Raw genomic sequence first — 13,354 nt, 5'->3', positions numbered from 1 at the left:
TGAGCCCTCTGAGCGTCTCTGGCGGGTATGGGGTTTGATTCTAAATGCTATTTCACCCCTCCTACCGTCTTGCTGGGGCTTCTCTGCCCTTGGCATGGGGTATCTCCTCATAGTCGCTCCAGCGCCACACAGCTGCTGCAGCTCCAGCACTGCACAGCCACTTCCGCACAGCTCTTCCTTCAGATAATGATAATTTTACCTACTAATTCTTTCCTGTTGAATTACATGAGTTAGTACCTCCAGAACTATGTTACATAATAGTAGTAAATAATGGTTTTATTTCTTCTTTCTCCCCTTTAGAATATTTCTGATGTTTCCTCATTCACCCTGATACTAACTTTTGTGTTGTGTGTTAAGAACCTGTTCATCTATTCTGATTGGTCAAATGCCTTTTTAATGTTTATGGAGATCTATGGTATTTTTACTTTTGATCTATTGGTAAATTCTGTTTCTTAATATTGAAACATCTTTGTATAAATTCATTTACTTAAAACATATTTATTGATTACCTATGATATTCCAGGTACTGTTCTAAGCATTGAGATCCCATAGTAATAAACAAAACACAAATATCACTGTATTCACAAAGCATACTTTCAGTGGGAGAGTTAAATGAACAAAATAAGTGCATAAATTTTATTTTACATTGGAAGGTGATTAATGCTAAGAAGGGGAAAAAGTAAGGGGAAGTGATAGGGTGTACTAGAGTAGCTGTTGGCTGCAGTTTTAAATACTGTGATAAGGGAAGACCTTACTGAGAAGGCAATTTGTGCAAAGACTTGAAGGCATCTCTCCCCATCAGGAAGTGAGGCTAGGATGCTGGAAAGTTTAAGTGGATATTTAAATCACCAGTGTACAAGATACCAGTTAATGTTAGAAATATCAATAGAGAACAAAGAACTATTCTTAGAGAAATAGGTGTAGGAGATCTGACACAGGAATTGGTAGATGGTGCCAACAAGGAGGGTAATTGATGGTATAGTATGAAGACATGAGATTTATTTTTAAAAAGATGGAAGGAAGCAGAGGCAGACCTAATGATATATGGGAATTGGGAGGGAAAAAAAAGACAGGCACAAATTGAGAAGACTATAAGGGAATCAGTGTCATCAAGGTAAACTAAGGTAAACCATCAGTTAAACCTAAGAAAAGTTGCAGAGAATATTCAGAGAGGCTTATGAGATAAGGGATGTTGTACTATGTGTTCCAGAAGATCTAACAGAAGGGTTTCATGGGTTGGTAAGGGGTAGGAAATGGAAACAAAATAGAAGCTAGGAAGACCAGATGGTAATTATTAGGTGATAAGGAAAGACTTAGAACTATCTGAGGCTTCCTGCGTTTATTGACAAATAGAGATAAAAAGTATAATGAATTTAGTTCCAACAGTCTCAAAACAGATAATGGCAGTGAGGCTGTGTTTGGGGATAAATGTGGGTACCAATAGAAGTATGAAGGTCCTCTAGATGAGTGTTCTTACTACAGAATGAGCTGGGCTTACTCTGGACTCCTGTGAGAGGAGAGGAATCATGCTCATGATCTTACAAAACAGACATGGCCATATGGTACTGGAATGTTATAGAAAATGTATCTATTACTTTTAAAAGATATCTGTTGGTTTCATATCTTAGTTTTTGAGAACATATACCTCCATATTTTTATTCTCCAGAGGTAAATATTTATACAATTTCAAAGTAGGGGGATCTATCACCTTTAATTTTTTTTTCATTTTCCTATAGATTATCATTGCTCCTAAGAGTTTTTATAAAATACTATGGTTGCACTGGAAAAAATATCTCACATGTGTTTCCATAGGTAAACAATGGGATGTTAAATCACTGAAGCAATTCAAAATGAGACTTAACCAAATTTTTCTGTTAATCAAAATCTCCTAATATTTTTGTGTTTCAAATGGAAACTCATATAGTCTTAACTTCTTTGTCGAGAATAAAATATACTGGAGGTGGTTGCTGTATTTCAATTTTTTCTGTATATATTAAGCTTCACTAAAATTTCAGTAGATCACATAGACTAGTCAAGTCACATGTATAAGGTATGTATCACTTATTCTTCTGTTCTGGCATACAGGAAGTGACAGTTCAGGAGAAAGCCTAAAATGGTTGATTTCTAACAAACACTTGCTATTTGACTTCGTCATTTTGATTTTCAAACAACTTAGAGTATGATCAAAGACACTTATAGAGGACCTGGAAAGTCTATATTAATCACTTACAGATTATAGGAATATACTGTCTTTAAGAACCATCTTGTCATATAAATCTAACATAAGAATAAGACTATAAAGAGGAAATTTAAAACTCAAAATGACAATCTCACATTAATGACCCCACTCCCAAAAGCTTTGGCATATTAAGCTAGCTCTGTTACAACACATAGTGGAGAATAAATGAATGACAGTGAAAACAATTGGTAAGCAATTTGACCTACATTTACCCATTTCCAGGAAAGCCTCAAAGCGAATTCCTAAAGAGACTGAAGAAGTAGTTTTGACTACTCACCTGAAGACAAGCTGAAAGTAGAAAGAAGGAATCTCACAAACTTTAAATTAGTGGACTCTTTTCCTGTTTTATTCACATGGCTGGAAGGCAGAAGCGTAAACTGATGTTAGTGTTGGGTACAGCGGTAGTCAGGCTTTGAGATGACCCACAATGATTCTCACCTTCTGATATTCTTCCCTTTGTGTATTCCACACTCACATCGAATGGGGCTGACCTGTATAACCACTAGGATATTATAGAAATGAAAGTATACAACTTCTGAGGCTACATTTCTGAAAAAGGCATGCCTTCTGCCTCACACCTTTGGATCATTCACTCAGGGGAGAAGACAGCTGTTGTGTCATAAGGACAGTCAAGACCCTAAGTCCTATTGAGAGGTCCATGTGGTGAAGAACTGATGTTGCAGGAAGGGGAACCCCTTCAAGGGCCCAAGAATGGGCTCTTGTCTAACACTTGGAAATGAATTATCTGAAGAGACACACATGCTGACAAAGCAAGAGACTATTGGGAAGGGGTGCCTGGGTGGAGAGTAGCAGGATAAGGCAACATAGAAGCACTTCTCTGCCACGTGGCTCACAGTCTCCGGTTTATAATAATGGAGTTAGTTTCTGGGTTGTCTCTGGCCAATCATTCTGAGTCAGGGTCCTTCCTAATGGTGTATCGCTCAGCCAAGTGAGAAGGATTCTGGGAGGTTGGTAGGACATATGAACTAGTATCTCCTCTCTCCTTTTGACCTTTCCTGAATTCTTCCTATTGGTGATAGCTTGTTAGTTCCACATTCTTTACCAGGACCTCCTGTTGTAAGATAACTCATACACATGGTTACTATGGTGCCTAGCCAGTGTAGGTTGTTTTGGTCAGTGATTCCCTTAACACTGAGGTCTCTTGCCATCAGATATTGTGAGTGAGTCATCTTGGAGGCAGATTCTCTAGTCCCAATAAAGCTTCAGATATCTGCAGCTCAGCCAATATCTTGAACACAAACTCATGATAGAACTACCTAAGACAGAACTACCCAACTAAGCCACTTCTGAATTCCTAACCTATGAAATATATATAAGATAATAAATGTTTATTGTTGTTTTTGAGTCATAAATTAAGGAGGGAGGAGGTATAATTGGTTTTGGTTATACAACAATAGATAACTAATAAACAGTAACTATTAGGTTGGTACAAAGATAATTGCAGTTTTTGCGTTGTTGAAATTTGCCACTTGATGTTAAAATGCATTCTTAATAAATGTGATTATGTTGTATGTCATTTCAATGTGCATTTCTCACTTTATGCTTTTTTTTTGCTAATTACTTTGCATGCATGCTAAGTTGCTTTGGTCATGTCCAACTCCTTGTGACCACACCGACTGCAGTTCACCAGGCTCCTCTGTCCATGGGGATTCTCCAAGCAAGAATACTGGAGTGGTTTGCCATGCCCTTCTCCAGGGAATCTTCTCGACCCAGGGAAATGACATTACTTGCTGTTTATTTTATATTAATTTTGGACTATGGAAGTAATGTTAGACAAAAAGTAAATTCAAGCGATTTTCTTATTTGAGTTCAAAATGAGTCGTAAAGCAGCAGAGACAACTCGCGATGTGAACAACACATTTGGCCCAGGAACTGCTAATGAATGTACAGTGCAGTGGTGGTTCAAGAAGTTTTGCAAAGGCGATGAGAGCCTTGAAGATGAGGAGCATAGTAGCCAGCCTTCAGAAGTTGATAGCAATCAATTGAAAGGATCATTGAAGCTGATCCTCTTACAGCTACACAAGATGTTGCCAAAGAAATAAACATCAACCATTCTATGGTCGTTGAGCATTTGAAACAAATTGGAAAGGTGAAAAAGCTTGATAAGTGGGTGTCTCATGAGCTGATTGCAAATTTTAAAAAAATCATTTTGTCATGTCGTCTTCTCTTATTCTTCGCAACAGCAAACCATTTCTCAATCGGATTGTGGCATGTGACAAAAAGTTAATTTTATATGAAAACTGGCAATGACCAGCTCAGTGGTTGGACCAAGAAGAAGCTCCAAATCACTTCCCAAAGCCAAACTTCCACTAAAAAAAGGTCATGGTCACTGGTGGTCTGCTGCCAGTCTGATCCATCTTTCTGAATCTGGCAAAACTGTTTTCTGAATCCAGCAAAACCATTACATCTGAGAAGTATGCTCAGAGCAAATCAATGAGATGCACTGAAAATTGCAACACCTGCAGCTGGCATTGGTCAACAGAAAAGACCCAGTTCTTCACGACAATGCCTGGCTGCATGTCACACAACCAACACTTCAAAAGTTGAATGAATTGGGCTATGAAGTTTTGCCTCATCTGCCATATTCCCCTGACTTCTTGCCAACTGACTACCACTTCTTCAAGCATCTTGACAGTTTTTTGCAGGGAACATGCTTCCACAACCAGTAGGATGTAGAAAATGTTTTCCAAGAGTTCGTCAAATCTCGAAGCATGGATGTTTATGCTACAGGATTCAACCAACTTATTTCTTGTTGGCAAAAATGTGTTGATGATCCCTATTTTGATTAATAAAGTTGTGTTTCAACCTAGTTATAATGATTTAAAATTCAGTTTGACAGATCACCAGCCCAGGTTGGATGCATGAGACAAGTGCTCGGGCCTGGTGCACTGGGAAGACCCAGAGGGATTGGGTAGAGAGGGAGGTGGGAGGGGGGATCGGGATGGGGAATACATGTAAATCCATGGCTGATTCATGTCAACGTATGACAAAAACTGCTACAATATTGTAAAGTAATTAGCCTCCAACTAATAAAAATAAATGAAAAAAAAGAAAATTTGCCAATGAAATTTTTATCAGTTTTCCTTAGTTACCTATTAAAATAATTTTTCTTTGAAACGAATTCAATTTGTATCCTACGTAAAGAGAGGAACATCAATTCCTTTGGTCAGTGAAATACTCTGTTTACTAATACTGGACACATTAGGTCTTGGGTACAGTCAGTTCTAAGTCAATAATAGCCATGTCTATTTTCCAGGTATTCATTAAAAGTATTTTTGAAGAAGTCTGACTCATGTTTCAGGAGGAGTCTTTCTGTTTACTCTTCATTGACTCTTCTACTTTATGAGATATTAATGTGTACCATTCCACTTAATTTGTTCTTTCTCCTGTCTCTCCTCTGAAACCATTTTAGTACACAATTTTAATTTCCTCAAGAGGAAAAATTACTGAGTTGTTTCTGAATTACCCTTCACTAGACTTGCAAACAGTTTTAAGAACCACTTTGAAGTTTCTACCCAAAAGTTGTATCAAAATTTCATGTAAGTCATTTTTTTAACTCAAATGTCATTTCAACCCTGGGGAAATAATCTTTTACCTTGAAAGATATAAACATTTCAAACTAAAGAAAAATTTTTGTATTTCTGAGTCCAAGTGAAATGAGTCATCTGGCAACTAAAGAACATCTCAACCCGACTATCCTATCTGAATGTTATTGTGGTAAAAATTGGTCTTTCTTGTCCAATAGACTGCTCATTTAATTTGAGGTAGAGCCTCTATAACTACCTCTTTGAGAAATGTTCTGTTCTCTCATTAAAAGCATCTCTATTTTAGAAGGTTTGAATTTTCAAAATATAAATTAGGAGGTAATTCTTTGTTTAATGAAAATATGAACCAAAGGATGCATTTAGATGGTAGGACCTCCAGAGTTCTATTTACAAATGTTTGTTTATATACAGATTTAATAAAGTAAAATATAACTCACAGACATGTATTTATTCACATACTTTATATTGTGAAAACACTATTGCCTATTTTAAGCTTCTTGTAAGAAATTCTGATTTTTCCCACTATTTATTTGATTTGTATTTCCTTCATAATGTATTGCTTTTATCCTTGCTATTCCAGCTCTGAACTCAACAGATGTTCAGTATTTCAAGTCTTCTAGCTCATATTAGTGAAGATTTCATAATTTAACTTAAACTTGTTTATGGAAACTATATGCCGAGAGAGATCAACTTCTATTGAAAAGAGAGGGGATTAGAGTTAGAGATGAGACTTTGTATTGTGATAAAATGCACATAATGTACAATTTACCATTAGTGACATGTAGTGTGCTCACAATGTTGCACAACCATCACCACTACCTAATTCCAGAAAATTTTCATCAACCCAAAAGGAAATCCTTTTGTCACACCTCTTTTCTCCTTCCCTAGTCCCTCCAGTAACCACCAATCTGTTTTCATTCTCTATAGATTTGCCTATTCTGGATATTCCAGATAACTAGAATCCTACAATATGTGACTTTTTAGCTTAATGTTTTCAAGGATCATTCATGTAATAGTACTTCATTCCATTTTATGGCTGAATAATACTCCACGGTAGGGATAGACTACATTTTGTTTATCCATTCATTGGTTGATGCGCATTTGGGTTTTTTATGCCTTTTGGCTATTGTGAATAATGCTGCCCTGAACAAAAACATTATGTGCATATTTTTGTTTGAGTGGTTGTTTTTAATGCTCTTGAATAAACACACACACACGCATATATATATATATATATATATATATACTCAGGAGTTGAATTGCTGGGCCATGTGGTAATTGAGATGAGACAGTTTTGAGTGAAATCTTACTAAATCAATAAATAGTCCCATTTTTGAGTAGTGGTCATATTGTTGTTTCTCTCTTGTTATGTTAGCAAGTTTTCTGGACTCCTACATTTCTCTAGGAAATGTGGCATGGGAGTTTATGCCTGAAGACTACAACGTAGCATCACCAACCCACACCCAACAAGCATCACCAACCCACATGCAACATGAGAATTAACCATTTTTTATACAAAGTACCCAGTGATATAAAGGCAGTGGAAGGTTCCCAGCTCTAGCAGGTGTACTAGCATGCACCTTCAAGCGATGAAGGTACTGGCATGTAACCAAAGTGTTTCAATAATAACTTTGAAGGCAGATAATCTTAGTCAAATTACAGATGGTTGCCTTGGTTCACTCACTAAACTTCTGTGTATCTTGGTTTCTCCATCCATAAAATGAAGGTAATAAACACTGCTTCTCAAGATTGTTATAAGAGCAGAGTCTGGCACATAGTCGGCATTTAAATAAATTTTAGTTCTCATTCCCTCTTATTTTATTGGACTCTTCAAATTGTGCTTCAAGACAACAGTATTTTTCTTCTCATTTTTTCTTTCAGGTGAAAATTAAACTGCCAAACACCAACCCTTCTGATATTAAAATCGACATTCAGGAGACGATCTTTGACCTCCGTACTACTAATAAGTGAGTAAAACTTGGAGCTAGAATAATGAATGTTATAATGTTAATGAATCTTTAGTCAGTATCTTTTATAAAAGTGTATGTAGTTATTTTGTATCACCTCCAAAGTCAGAAGAAAAGTGAAAAAGTCAGTTAATCATTCAGATGTTTGATCTGGTTAATATAAACATAAATATATTTGTAAATACTTAGATTTTTTACCACTTTGCATGCACAGATTTGGAGTAGGTTGATACCACCAAAACATAGTCCCTGACATTCAGATGCAGTTTGCTTATCTGTGAGGAAAAATAGCTAGAGGTGAAAATCTCTTAAGTTGTAAGTCTTGTGTGTGATATTTTGGTACAGTGATGGCATGAAAGAAGCAATCTTTAAACATTTTGGATATTGTGGGGCTCTAAAGTTGTTTGATTATATTCATCTAAAAATCAACAAAAAGTCTTATCAATTACTTAAAATAAAAATCTAACAGCTAATTTATCACTGGATCCTCAAGTTGCATGAATACATTTTAAATTAATGCAGGTGATAATGGAATAATTCAATTAAACATTTGATATTTTCAAAAATAGTCTTGTGATTATATAAGTTCAAATCATGTTCCCCAAACACAATATATAAGGTAAAATTCTGATAAAATGTTTACCCTGAAACCTGGATAAATCAACCCTGTCTCTCAAAACTAACTATATAAGGAGGGAATCGATAGAACCTGGCATGTGCTAGATAAAATGTCTGAATATCTCACTGCTTTGTTCACTTTTCAGCTGGATGTATAGCAGTTAGCACACTTGGTTGACTGCAGTGGTCCTTTCTCTGTTGACTTATAGACAAAATGGGTGTGGGGAGCAGTCAGCTGCTAGCATATTATCTTCCTTCTGTTATCAGTACCTATAGTTCTTTGTTGATCATAGGGCTTTGGGAAAATAACAAAATTAGATCTCTACTACAAAAGACTTCTATGTGTAAACACACCAATGTACATGCGTAGCTTAACCTTGATTTCTACAATAGAGGAATTTAACCACAAATGATCTACAGAGAAATACATATCAAATATTTTCTCCTTACTTAATATAATTTAAAAAATATATTCACTCAAAAATTGTTTCATGTTATGAAAATCACATTCCTTATTCTCACCATTGACATCAAGGAGTATAGTAGTTTCTTCATTACATGCTGTACACACATTTACTCTCTCCACACAACCTTTGCAAGGAAAGTTGGTCAAATGAACAGTCAATCTTCCATGATATTTGCACACTTGTTAAAAGCACAGACATATCTACACACCATGAAGTTAATTTCCATTCCCGCAGTGGTTCTCACTGTCTCCATCAATCTTTAGGCAACTGCTCTGGCTATGCTGTCATTCCAGATATCTTTCAAAGCCCACTAAATGAAAGACTCACACAGAGATATTTTTCCATATAGAAATTGGGCCACAGTAGGTCATTTGGATCATACAGTACTTATATATTAAATGCTCAGCACATAAAAATACTGTCTGTTAAGAAAAAGTTCATTAATTAAGATAGAAGAGAGAAGATAGAATTAAAATTTTTATCACTTTTCCTGAAAACTCGAACATTCTTTGAAGCCCTGTTATTATCTGAACTTGTATTATTGGAAATGTGTCTTGCTTTGAGTTTGCCGATATTCACATCTACTTTCTTTAGTTTCTAACTTTGACACCCTGTAACTTGCTTACTGGTTTCAAGAAGCATTACAGTGGACATTCTGCTCATGAACCTAAAGGGAAAACGAGCGGAATTATTTTAACTAAATTGACTAGATATCAGTCTATTGATAGTCAATTGCATTAAAATTATGAATAAAACCCAGATTTTTAGCATTATAGAATGAAAAGAAATGTTTGCTGAATCCTTCATTTTAAAAAACTGGTTGTTTTGGCATATAGATTCCCAACAGGGTAGATAGAAAGGAGGAAAGATAGGGGAAATTGTATAATGTCTCAAAATCTCCTGACTTTATCTTCATATGGGGTTTCATTATTTTTTAAGATGGATTCTAAGAATTTCATCAATGAATTCCTTGAATGTGATAATAAAAACACATTCTAAAGATAAATATGAGTTAATTTCTGGTTGTGTGGTACTTTAGATTATCTCACCTTTGCTGTGCTCCTTTGATTTAGATTGAGTTGACTGATATTCAAAGACATAAACACCTAAAAAAAAATTTTCTAAATGGAATAGTGAATTGCAGCTCAGTAGCTGTTTCTGCTTTCTTTGAAAATAGTTATGTCTCCAACAGGAAACCTTAAAAAAGCCATGTCTTTTTTAAGCCCAGATATGTAAATCAAATAATTCATAAAATACATAAAATAAAAAGTGCATTATGTGAATATGCACAGAACAAGGTTGTTATATATTTAAATCTCTTGGCAAGAAACATCAACTTGAATTCTCTAATATAAATGTAAGCATGTAAGTCTCTAAACTAGAATTCACTGTATAGATAATTTTTTGTTTTTACTTTCATATATTATTATTTGCATTTAAATAATTTCTAAAGAAAAGCAACACTTGGAGAGACATATTTTTTTGCTTTTTATTTTATATTGGAGTATAGCCAATTAACAATGTTGTGATAGCTTTAGGTGGACAGCAAAAGGACTCAGCCAAACATATGCATGTATCCGTTCTCCCCCAAACTTCTCTCCTATCCAGGCTACCACATAACATTGAGCAGAGTTCCCTGTGCTACATAGTAAGACCTTGTTGATTATCCATTTAACACTGTATAAACATTTGATCAGTGACTAAACTTCAGTTTCTTAAAAAGCAAATATTTTTCAATGTAAAGGCAGAGAGATTGGGTTTAAATGTTCACTCATATTTTATTGTAGTACTGATCTATACTAGTTATTCAAATATCATTTTGTAGTGACCTGTTTGCTTTTCATTCATTTATTCATTCACTCAACAAATAATACTTTCCTTCTTTTAAGAGCCTAAATAAGTTTCTACTCTACACAGTTTCTACTCAAAATTTTCGTATGTGAAGCTATACTACTAAGGACTAGACAAAACTGCAGGGATGGATGGATCATTCCAATGGCCACTGTCTGTTTTTGAATTTATTTCTCTCTGGACAGAGAAGTGCACATTATCATTGGAACTTCTTCAGCTGATTTATAGTTGTCTTTTAGTGCAATGAAACTGTCACCACTGAGCTTTGCTTTCTTTTAAAAGTAAATATATTATCATTTGTAGAATAAGGGATGAAGCAAATCTAACTCTAGTACAAGCTGTATTGTAAACAACTTTAAAAAGATGGACTCTCAGGAACTCCCTGGCTGTCCAGTGGTTAGAACTTGACACTTTCACTTCCAAGGGCCTGATTTAATCCCTGGTCAGGGAACTAAGATCCTGCAAGCTTCATGGCACAGTCAAAAAAAAAAAAGATGGACTCTACATGGTTTTTCCACATACTTTTTTTTTAAGATTCCAAATATTACCGGGTATGTTAAAATACATTGCTATTTCATTACTTCAAGTGGAGAGAATTGTTTCTCCTACCCCAAATATCTGGAATGGAACAAAAATAACAGAAAACTTCTCCTTTAGGTTCTAAAGCTGTGTGATAAATACTTTTAATGAGCCCAGTTTCCTGAATTTAGGTCTTTGCAAATGAATAGTGAGATTGATTTTCGAGGATTTTGTTTTCAAGTACTAGTTCTTTGTAAAAGTATTCAATAAATACTCCCTAAAAATTACCCAAAGTACCATATTCCTTTACCGGCTTGGATCTTATACCTTCTAAAAGAGCTTTTCTGTCCACTTTCTATAGAGATCCTCAAGCCTTCTCTATTGAGAATGTGAGGTAACAAGTGCTTCATGTATTTCATTTTCTTCAGATACCAGCATGTGATGACCCCATGCATAATTCAGATTCATACCATTATGACATATTTATGGATGTCTCATCCCAGCCATGCGTCTGAAGCATACAGCTATCCAACAACTGAGCCATAAACCACAAACTACACTCAGCAGTCTCTCACAGGAAATTTCTGTCAATGTAAAGTAGAAAGAACCAGAGGCAAGCAAAAGAAAACACTTTCATTGATTTGGTACTGAAATCACTGCAGGCCTGAGTTTCAATAACTACACCTGGAGTAGAGACTCAGTTTAAAGTAGTGTTAGCATAATTATTGTAGAACTATTCGAATTTCAGATTTCTGTCAGGCAGTCACATTTCTTCTACACATAAGGATGACTGGCAACAGATCTATCCAAACAACTTAAAGTTGCAGTGGCTCTATTTCTATGCCAATAAACATAGCCTGAGACTATGTTTATGTAATGCAAAATGAAGTCAATTTAGAAAAAAGCTTGCTTGCTTGTTAAGGCACTTCAGTCGTGTCTGTCTCTTTGTGACTCTATGGACTGTAGCCTGCCAGGCTCCTCTGTCCATGGGATTCTCCAGGCAAGAATGCTGGAGTGGGTTGCCATGCCCTCCTCCAGGGGATCTTCCCCAACCAGGGATCAAATCTGAGTCTCTTAGTCTCCTGCATTGAGAGGTGATCCAAACTGCTGCTTGGATTTTGAGGGCCCCCCCAAAAAATGGTATACTGTTTGTGTTAATTAGGCATATTTTTGATCCAGTATTCATACTGTCTAGTTTTTTGGTTCCTAACATTGTGATGATATATATTGCTTCCCATTGCTTTTATTAAAAGTGGTATCTTCTTGATGTCACTGATTCTAGGTTTTCATTTTGTTTTTCAGGAAGCTGCTGGTAACCCTTCCCCATCCTGTGGACTGCAGCAGTGCCAAAGCCTTCTATATCCTCGATACTGAGACTCTCGAAGTCACCATGACTATGAAACGAGAGTTGGATTTCATTAATTTCTTCTGAAACAGTATGGACAAGGATGAAAAGTGGCAAATAACACTGATTAAAAAATAACTGAAAAAATTAAATAATGTTTTCTGTCTTTATTATTCTGACATTTTTTTTTGCTTTATCTGTTAGTTTTTTTTTAATTTTTTACTTTTTATATATTTATTTTTTTTCATTTATTTTTATTAGTTGGAGGCTAATTACTTTACAATATTGTAGTGGTTTTTGCCATACATTGATATGAATCAGCCATGGATTTACATGTGTTTCCCCTCCTGATACCCCCTCCCACCTCCCTGCCCCATCCCATCGCCTCTGGGTCTCCCAGTGCATCTAGCCTGCAGCACAATGTCTCAAATGCATCCAACCTGGGCTGGCGATCTGTTTCACAATTCACATAATATACATGTTTCAATGCTAATTCTCTCAGATCATTCCCTCGCCCTCTCCCAGAGTCCAAAAGTCTGTTTATACATCTGTGTCCTATTTTTCTGTCCCGTAATAAGGGTTATTGTACCATCTTTTTAATATTCCATATATATGTTGTTATATACTGGTATTGGTTGTTTTCTTTCTGCTTACTACTCTGTTATAATGGGGCTCCATTTCATCCACGCTCACCAGAACCAACTCAATGTATACTTTTATGGCTGATAAATATTCCATTGTGTATAATGTACCGAAGCTTTCTTATCATTCGTCCTGCTGAT

The 13,354-nt window shown here is 35.7% G+C and overlaps 1 protein-coding gene across 1 annotated transcript in view; it reads left to right on the top strand.

Moving 5' to 3' along the window:
• The window catches only part of DNAAF6 (dynein axonemal assembly factor 6), a 44,713-nt gene extending 31,998 nt beyond the window's left edge, over positions 1 to 12,715 (top strand). The window contains exons 6-7 of the mRNA XM_043459361.1: positions 7,687 to 7,772; positions 12,530 to 12,715. Of these exons, the coding sequence (XP_043315296.1) occupies positions 7,687 to 7,772; positions 12,530 to 12,659 (216 nt within the window). The 3' untranslated portion in view covers positions 12,660 to 12,715. The remainder of the gene's footprint in view (positions 1 to 7,686; positions 7,773 to 12,529) is intronic.
• Positions 12,716 to 13,354: the final 639 nt, after the last annotated feature.

The sequence above is a fragment of the Cervus canadensis genome, chromosome X, assembly GCF_019320065.1.
Source record: "Cervus canadensis isolate Bull #8, Minnesota chromosome X, ASM1932006v1, whole genome shotgun sequence".
Taxonomy (NCBI): Eukaryota; Metazoa; Chordata; class Mammalia; order Artiodactyla; family Cervidae; genus Cervus; species Cervus canadensis.
This window is presented reverse-complemented; position numbering and strand designations above follow the sequence as displayed.